The sequence below is a fragment of the Eimeria tenella genome, genomic scaffold, assembly GCF_000499545.2.
Source record: "Eimeria tenella Houghton genomic scaffold, Eth_scaff54, whole genome shotgun sequence".
Classification (NCBI taxonomy): domain Eukaryota; phylum Apicomplexa; class Conoidasida; order Eucoccidiorida; family Eimeriidae; genus Eimeria; species Eimeria tenella.
In genome coordinates, this window is record NW_013543408.1 from 139976 (window position 1) to 148900 (window position 8925).

Genomic DNA, 8925 nt, shown 5'->3' on the forward strand with positions numbered 1-8925 from the left:
AAGTTCCAAACCCTAAACCCTAAACCCTAAACCCTAAACCCTAAACCCTGAGGGTTTGAACCTGTTTGGGGATCAAGTCCACGTATTGGGGTTTGACAACAGCTTTTAAATTCTCTTCAATTATTTTCGTGAAATAATTTTGCAACTCAGACCCTCTGTAAGCTGCAACTATTTCCCGCCACTCCGGAGGGTTTGCGTAGCGACCTGCAACAAAACCGTAAACCCTAAACCCTAAACCCTCAAAATCAACCCTCAACCCTCAACCCTAAACCCTAAACGCTAGGAAGCGAGTCTCGGGCCCCGCACCAGCCAGCCCTCTGCCCGGCCCCTCAGAAGTGGCTCGTCAACGCCCGCAAACCCCAAACCCTAAACCCTAAACCCTAAACCCTAAACCCTACCTAAGTTGGGTTTGAGTTTGGCGGAGAGGATTTTGAGGGCCGTCGATTTTCCCGTGCCGTTTGTGCCCACAAGTCCCAACACCTAAAAGACAATTAATTCAATTAATTAAATTAAAAATAAATAAATAAATAAATAAATGATTCAATTGATTCAATTAAATAAATTAATTCGATTTGATTTAATTGCGTCACTAGGGACAAAAGTCAAAGAAGAAAAGAAAATAAAAAAGAAATATGAGGAATTAAAAGGAGCCAAAAAGAAGCAAAGATGAAAGAAAAAGAAACAACGGAACCAAAACCCCCAAACCCTAAAAGAGCGTATACGGCGTTCCCGAGGTCCCCAGGCACTGGAAAACCCTCGAAAAAGAGCGGCCCGAATGCCCGGGGGCGCCCGGCGCGCCAAACCCCAAAAGAGCGGATAGGGAAACCCCAAAAGAGCGGATAGGCAGGCCGGAAAGGCGCGGACCTGGCCGGGACGCGGCACGGGGAGGCGGTGGAGCTTGAACTGGTTGGGCCCGTATCTGTGGGCCACCTCCGCGCCCAAGTCGCGGGGCAAGTTGATTATTTGAATTGCAGAAAAGGGACACTTTTTGACGCAAATGCCGCAGCCTATGCACAGCGGCTCGGAGATGAGCGCCACCTTGCTGCTGCTCTCCACCTCGATGCAAAATTTCCCTGAAAAACCGCAGCAAACGGACCCAAACTCGCGCTGCTGCTGCTGCTGCTGCTGCTGCTGCTGGGCTGCGGGCGTGGCTGAGTGGGGCTGGGACTCCTGCTGCTGCTGCTGCTGCTGCTCGGTGTGTAGTGCTCGAACGCCTGCTGCTGCTGCTGGGTGCGTAGTGCTCGAACTCTTGCTGCTGCTGCTGCTGCTGCTGCTGCTGCTAGAGACCTGTGCGGACGACGGGGCAGCTTTTTTTGCATTCTTGGCGGCACTTTTTGGGTTTGCATTTATCGCCGTTGACAATTGCAATTCGCAAACGACTCGGATCCTCGTGGCCCTCCTGCTGCTTCTTTCCGGGAGCCATTGCTGCTGCTGCTGCTGCTGCTGCTGCTGCGGTGGGTGCTGCTGCTGCGGGTGCTGCTGCTGCGGGTGCTGCTGCGCGGGGTGCTGCTGCGGGTGCTGGGGGGGGTGGGGATGCGGCGGGAGGGTTCTGGGGTTGCAGCAGCAGCAGCTGCTGCGGGTGCTGCTGCTGCTGCTGCTGCTGCTGCTGCGGGGCTGCTGCAGCGGGGCGGTGAGGAGTGGAGACACCCCGCGGGGAGGGGCAGCAGCAAATCTGTTTTGTGGGAAATTAAAAAGAGACAAATGGAATAAAACGATGAAAAAGAATATAAAACGGCTGCCGCGCCTCGCAGCAGCAGCAGCACTAGAAGCAGCAGCAGCAGCAGCAGAGGAGAATGGTGTGGGGCCCGAACGAAGAACTCTGGAGAACTTGAGCAGCAAAAAAGCAAAAGACTTCCCAACGAGCTGCGGGGCCTCTCTGCTGCTGCTCTGCTGCTGCAGCGGGGTTGGGGGATCTGCTGCTGCTGCTGCGAAAGCAAGGAAGCAAATTGTTTGTTTTTTGTTTTTAAATGTATTTTAATTCCATTTAAACTCCTCGCTAATATTAAGGGCTACAGCAGCTCGGAATGTGGGGCAGCAGCACCGGCTGCCGGGGCTGGCTCAGCGCCGCAGGGGCCCCGGGGCGTCAGTGGACTCCCGGGGCCTCTAAATGGACTTTTGCGCCTCAAATGGCATTATTTTTGAATTCTTCCCCCAATTTCCTCCTTTTTAAGCCTCCTTTTGGGGCTTTAGCCGTTCAAAGAGGCCCCGAACGGCGCCGGCGCGCGCTCTTCAGGTGTACAGACACCCCGCCAGCTGCCGACGCGACCTGCAGTTTGCTGCGCTTCCGGTGTACAGACATCCCCCAACCGCCGCGTTCGTTTCGTTTTCCAAGTTTAAAATTCTTTTGAAACTTTTTTTCCCTCTTTTGGCTTCTTTTGGCGCGCTTCCAGTGTACGTACACCCCAATGCTGGGCAGCAGCCGCTCCCCCAGCAGACACAGACACCCGAGAAGCAGCAGCGCAGAGCCCGATCTCAGGTTTATAGTTCGCTATGTAATAAGGGACTCCCCGAGGCTTCTTCTGCAGCGGCAGCAGCAGCAGCAGCTGCTACTGCTGCAGCAGCAGCAGCTGCAGCTGCAGCAGCAGCAGCCGCTGCTGCTGCAGCAGCACCGGGAGGCGCGCAGCAGCGGCGCTGCATTCGCACTGGTCAAAGACGTGCATGAGCAGAGGCACTCAGCAGCAGCAGGGCTGCGGCTGGTGCTGCTGGGGCCGCAGCAGCAGCAGCAAGCCCTCAACAACCAGCCCCTCTTTGCTTACTTGTCCAGCAGCAGCAGCAACAGCAGCAGCGACAACAGCAACAGCAGCAGCAGTTTGGGCAGCGTGTACTACGGGGTTGAGGCTTTAGACCGAGCAGCAGCGAGGGCGAGGGCATCCGCAGAGGAAGCAGCAGCAGCAGCGTCGGCTGCTGCTGCTGCAGTTGCTGCTGCTGCTGTTGCAGTGCAAGCAGCAACAGTAGCCGCGGGACTCGCAGCAGGTGCAGCAGCAGCAGCAGCAGCACAGAGTCAGCTGCTGAGCAGCTTATTAGCTGCTGCAGGAGTAGCAGCAGAAAGTGAGGTGTCTGGACACCCCGATGCTGCTGCTGCTGCGCCCTTGTAAATGAAGAATTGTAAATATTAACTTGTCACGTTTATTTATTTATTCATTTATTATTTATTTATTATTATTAACTTATTAATTCATTTATTATTTTACTTCCTAAAAACAAAACAACTCCTTCTTAAAGAAGTGCAAATTGTCAAGCAGGGCCCCACATTCTCCATTATTATTTTATTTTTTATTTTATTTTTTATTTATTTACATTACTTAGTTCATTTACTTATTTGTTTCCTTTGCCTTTGAACTGCAGCAGCAGCAGCACCATCTGCTGCTGCTGCTGCTGCTGTTGTGGCAGCAGCAGCAGCTGCTGCTGCGGTGTACTTAAAGCAGCAGCAGCAAAGATACAGCTGCAGCAAGCAGCACGGAGTAGAGAAGTTGGCAGCATTTAATTCAATAAAACAAATAAAATACAATAAAATAAAATAAAGAAACAAATAAAACAAAACATAAATAAAAAGATATAAATAAAATAGATACAAATTAAAAGCCAGCAAATAAGAATTACTATTATTTATTTTATACGAGGAAATTCTGTTCATTCGGATTTCCCCACTGCTGATCCAAATATATCTGCTCATTTATATTCATTTATTTATATTTATATTCATTTATTTATTTATTTATTTACTTAACACTCAGCGCAAACTCCAGAGAAAGTCAACTTGCACGAATTTCCAGCGCAGACCACGAAGTGTACGTACACCCGAAAAGCAGAAACAGCAGCAGCAGCAGCAACAACAGCAGCAGCAGCAGCAACAGCAGCAACAACAGCAGCAGCAGCAGCAGCAACAACAGCAGCAGCAGCAGCAGCAACAGCAGCAGCAGCAACAGCAGCAGCAGCAACATTTTAATTTATTTGAATTCGGAGAAATTGGAAAGTGAAGAATGGGGTATGCGTTGAGCTGCGGTGTACGTACACCTGGAGGGCGTAGCGTTTGCAGCAACTTCTGCATGCATTTTTTGTCGAATTTGAATTAATATTTATTTTAATATTATTTTTATATTATTTTAACAGTTATTTTAATATTTATTTTTATTTTATTTGTTTTTGTTTCATTTAGTATCTCTTTTGTTCCAACTTTGCATGCAAAGAGAAGCAGCAGCTTCCGCGGCTGTTCCTCTGCACTCCCTAGGTGGTACTAAGTGGAAATAAATAAATAAATAAATTAAATAAATAAATAAATAAATAATAAATGATAAATAATAAACAAACAAATAAATAGTTGTAACAATTCATTAATGCAGATTAAATATTCAATTCCGAAAAGCGTAAAGGCTGGAATGCTAACTTTCGCGCTGCACTTTCCCCGCAGCAGCAGCAGGTCTCATTTTGCTGCTGCTTCTTCTGCGGGCGCTGCTGCTGCTGCTGCTGCTGCCATTTGCGATCTTATTTCGTCGAGATAAGCAATAAAGGCAAAGGCCGAAGCCTCTGCTGTGAAGGGCTGTTTGTAAAGAAAACGCGAAGCCAAAAAAGTGGTGAATATCGCCCGCTGGTAAGTCTCGGGCACCCTGCAAACCCCAAACCCTAAACGCTAAACCCTAAACCCTAGGCCCTGGCCCCTAAGCCCTAAACCCTAGGCCCTTAAACCCTAAACAGTGGGAAACAATGGGCAGTGAACACTGGCTCTACTCCACGCACAGTGGTGAGTCCACGCCGGCACGCAGCCCAAACCCTAAACCCTAAACCCTAAACCCTCGAGAACTCCCCGAAAGTCCATTTCTTGCTTTTCTTAAGACTTGGCTCTTCTAAAACCGAAAAGTCTGTTTATTAAGCCCCTATCCCCTCACTAACTGATCTAATATTCATTTAATTCATTTAATTAATTATTTAATTAATTATTTTATTTATTTATTAATTTTTTTATTTTTCACCTCTGGCGAAATGTCTCCACGCTGATGAGCCCCGGCACCAAAACATCCGGAATGGATTTCGTCAAAACGAAATTCACAAGTGCCTAAAAATTAAATAAAATAAAAATAAATAAATAAATAAATAAATAAAACAAATAAATATAAATAAATAAATAATTAATTAATTAGTTATGGTGGAATGGCTGAAGGAGAAAATTTGCAAATGGGGGAGTGAAGAAAAAAATGAAAAACTGGACATTTGGATTTAACTATTTCAACTGAATTTAATTGAATCTTTTAAATTGAATTTAATTAATTATTTAAGCTGCATTTAATTAATTTAATGAGTTTAATTTAATTCATTTACTTTATTTAATTTAATTAATTTAATTTAATTAGCTCACTTCATCTTTCCAAAGAGCACTGGAGCCCGCCATATCTGTTTTTAGTTGATTTATTTTTTGAGACAAAATGTCCGTCAAGTCGCACTTGTGCATCCCTGCAGCAGCAGCAACAGCAGCAGCAGTAGTAGTAGTAGTAGTAGTATATTAGTTAGTGAGCACCAGCGACAGCAGCAGTTAGGAGAGGGAGCAGCAGCAGCAACAGTTAGTAGCGGGAGCAGCAGCAGCAGCAGCAGCAGCAGTTACACCGGCAGCAGCAGCTGCTGCTGCTGCTGCTGCTGTTACAGCAGCTGCTGCTGCTGCTGCTGTTACAGCAGCCGCAGCAGCAGCAGCTGCTGCATTTGAAACCTGAAACTGCAATTACGAATCAGTCTTCCAAAGCAAAGCCATATGAAATGAAACAAAGAAACAAACAAACAAACAAATAATAAATAATAATAAATAAATAAAATAAATATTCCAACCTGTTCTTTCCGCTTCATTCCAAATGGCTTCGAATTCAAGTCTTGCGTTTTCTTGAATTCTTTGCAAAATGGCTTCGACGTAATCTTTGTAGAACTTTGGCGGATTATTTGGATCCTTGACCTAAAACGGGAATAAGAAAAGGAAATTTGCAAAAAGGGAACTTTTAAAAGAAAACAAAACGAAAAAAGGGAACTTTTCGGGGGATTTCCGAGGGAACTTGGCCCGCAAGAAGCCATTTCAAGAAGTTTCCAAAAGCCCAATTGCAGAAACGAGAAGTGCAATTCGACCGAAAATGCACAAAAAGCCCTCGAATTGTGCAATTCAATTATCAATTTCAAATTAATTTGCAACTAAATCATTTGGCGGCTCATTTAAAGCCGAAATTCGCAAAAGCTCCGGAAGTAACGGAAATTCAAAATAAGGATCTCGCGGTGGATTTCGAGTTTTTCGACGCGATTTTCAATTTTCTCTTCGATTTTGCTCTTTTCCCTTTCCAAATTTAACTCTATTTGTTAATTTCTCGCAATTTTCCGCCGAATTTGGCGAAAATTTTCGTTTTTTCTGCGGATCTGTTCTGTGTTGAATTCCGTTGTTCCTGCTGCTGGGCGTGCGTTCAAGCTTCGAAACTTTGGGATATTCTCCGTTTTTCGCCGTTTAAAGGCCCAACTGGGGAATTAAAGGGTTTATTTTTCGCTTTTGTTTGTGGAATTGGAAACTCTGTTTGAAATGGCGTTCAAAAAGTCCATTAAAAGGACTTTTCGCGGAGCTTACCCGCATATGCCGGTCGAACTCTTCCTCAGTCAGCGACAGCGCGGCCAAGACCTCCATGCTGCTGCTGGTGACTCCGCCTTTGTTCGTCGAAGCTGCAGAGAGGAATTTGGAAACTTTTGGGAGATTTAAATGAAATTAAATGAAACTAGATGAAATTAAATGAAATTAGATGAAATTAAAATGCAAATATTCTTCAAAAACACTTTTAAATTCAACCTCTGCTCTTTAAACACTTTCAAATTCAAACTCCATTCCAGAAATCCTCCAAACTGCGCCTTTTCAAATCTTTTCAACCCCACTCATTCGAAACACCACATAAAATTAAAGAGCGAAATGAGGAATAAAATAAGAATGAAGACGTAATAAAAAGAATAAAACATCAAGACGAATAAAAGGAAAACAAGAACAAAATGAACAAAGGAAAACAAGAACAAAATGAACAGCAGAAGAAGACCAAAAAGAACTGAAAAAGATCCAAAAAAGACCCCAAAAAGACCAAAAAAGACCAAAAGACTCCAAAAAAGACCAAAACGGACCCAAAAAGACTAAAAAAAACCCCAAAAGACCAAAAAAAGACCCCAAAAGACCAAAAAAGACCAAAAAAGCCAAAAAGATGGAAAAAAGGCGAAAAAGCAAAAGAAGCAAGGGCGACTTTCCATCTTTGAAGAGAATGACGCCTCGGTTCTCCAGCTCCCGACGGGCCTCGTCGGTGATGAAGACGTTGGCGCCTTCGACGATGAACTTGAACTTGGGGAGGCCCGTTTGCTGCTCGAAGAGCTGCTCGACGTTGCGCGGGTTCACCGAGGCTGGGCGGCCCCCGCAGGGGTTGAACAGGTCGCAGACTGCGAACTTGGACAGGTGGAAGTTGTTCCGAAACTCTATCCCGCTCGCCACGTAGGTCCCGTCCGGCAGCCTGCAGCAGCAGCAGCGGCGGCAGCAGCGGCGCGTCCTGGTGCTGCTGCCAGCAGCAGCAAAAACGGAGTCCCCGGGGTTCGTGCAGCAGCAGCAGCAGCAGATTTGGCATCGTAGTTGCAGCAGCAGCAGCAGCAGGAGCGTAGTTTTAGTGATGGCAATTGACCAAGTAATGCTACGAGGAGTAACAGGAGCAGCAGCAGCGACAGACGTGTTCTGCTGCTGCTGCTCCTGCTGCTGCTGGTACTGCTGCTGCTGCTGCTGCTGGACTTACGTGATATCTCTTGCGTCTTGGGGAACTTTGAATCCTTTTGGAGACAAAAGAGAAGAGTCGAAAAGCATTGAAGAAGTCTTTTCTCCTTTAAATCGCAAACGCGCTAATCGCCGCAGCTCTTCGGCGTTCAGTCCTGCAGCAGCAGCTCAGCTGTACGTACACCCAAAGTTTCTCCCCCGCCCACCCCGATTTCGCGTTTTTTTCGCCATTTTAATTACCCTTGCGGATTAATTAGTTTTGAAATGAACTACACTGGATATTTCGGGATTAAAGACATTCAAAGGATTCAACTTGACGCCAAGATGGAGCAACCCCACGAAATATTCATGTTTGATCAACTTTCTGCATTTGAACGAACTTCAATTCCGAATCGCATTTCATTCCAAACTCCATTCAATTAAAAATATTTTTCAACCTTTTATTTCGTAAAATAAAAAACAAAATATATTTCAAAAGCATTAATGGCAAAACAAACCCAAACACCCCCCGAAGCAACACGAACACCAAACAACCCGCAGCAGCAGCAGCAGCAGCAGCAGCAGCAGCGGGCGGTGTTCGCGCAGGTTTGCGTCTGTGCATGCGCGTTGTGTTGCGGGGGAGGGGAGAAGGGCTGGGAGGGTGCGGAGGGTTTGGGGCTAGGGTTTAGGGTTTGCAAACCCTCGGGGTCGTAAACCACTCCGGCCCCGTCAACCACCGCGAGGGTTTTCGACTTCGTCTGCAGCAAAGCGTTGGAACCCAAGTCCCCATCGGGGCCTCCAGTTTGAATGCGAGTCATTTCCCTTTCGTCCAGGCCCAGCTTTTCGTAAATCCCTGCGCGCACACCCGCACCTGCTGCTGCTGCTGCTGCTGCTGCTGCTGCTGCAGCTGCAGCTGCTGCTGCGGGTGCGCGTGCGGGGGCAGCAGCTGCTGCTGCTGCAAGCTAGTGGCTGCAGGGGTGCTAACTGCTAGCTGCTTCTAGCTGCTGCCTAGCTGCTGCTGCTGCCTAGCTGTTGCTGCTGCCTAGCTGCTGTTGCTGCTGCTGCTGCAGTGGCGTTTATCTGCTGCTTCTCATCTATCTGTAGGATTTTCGTGGCGTTTGCTGCTTCTGTCTGGCTGCGGCCTCCGGCTGCGTGTGCTGCTGCGCATCTCCCCCTCCCCCTCCTCCGCCGCCGCCGCC

General features: G+C 47.0%; 3 protein-coding genes across 3 annotated transcripts in view; 1 reads left to right on the forward strand and 2 right to left on the reverse strand.

Moving 5' to 3' along the window:
* Nucleotides 1-1423, reverse strand: part of ETH_00014410 (arginyl-tRNA synthetase, putative) — a gene marked incomplete at both ends in the record, with an annotated part of 7617 nt that extends 6194 nt beyond the window's left edge. The window contains 4 exons of the mRNA XM_013377514.1: nucleotides 62-204; nucleotides 399-480; nucleotides 865-1073; nucleotides 1288-1423. Of these exons, the coding sequence (XP_013232968.1) occupies nucleotides 62-204; nucleotides 399-480; nucleotides 865-1073; nucleotides 1288-1423 (570 nt within the window). The remainder of the gene's footprint in view (nucleotides 1-61; nucleotides 205-398; nucleotides 481-864; nucleotides 1074-1287) is intronic.
* Nucleotides 1424-2405: 982 nt separating this feature from the next.
* Nucleotides 2406-3095, forward strand: ETH_00014415 (uncharacterized protein; the record flags this gene model as incomplete). Its single annotated transcript, XM_013377515.1, has 1 exon — nucleotides 2406-3095. One exon carries the CDS (start codon nucleotides 2406-2408, stop codon nucleotides 3093-3095), a length of 690 nt encoding a protein of 229 aa, XP_013232969.1.
* Nucleotides 3096-4420: 1325 nt separating this feature from the next.
* On the reverse strand, nucleotides 4421-8544 carry ETH_00014420 (NAD-specific glutamate dehydrogenase, putative; the record flags this gene model as incomplete). The annotated part of the gene is made up of 8 exons (XM_013377516.1): nucleotides 4421-4604; nucleotides 4968-5050; nucleotides 5351-5445; nucleotides 5812-5932; nucleotides 6584-6675; nucleotides 7120-7496; nucleotides 7770-7902; nucleotides 8427-8544. 8 exons carry the CDS (start codon nucleotides 8542-8544, stop codon nucleotides 4421-4423), a joined length of 1203 nt encoding a protein of 400 aa, XP_013232970.1.
* Between the last annotated feature and the right edge of the window lie 381 nt (nucleotides 8545-8925).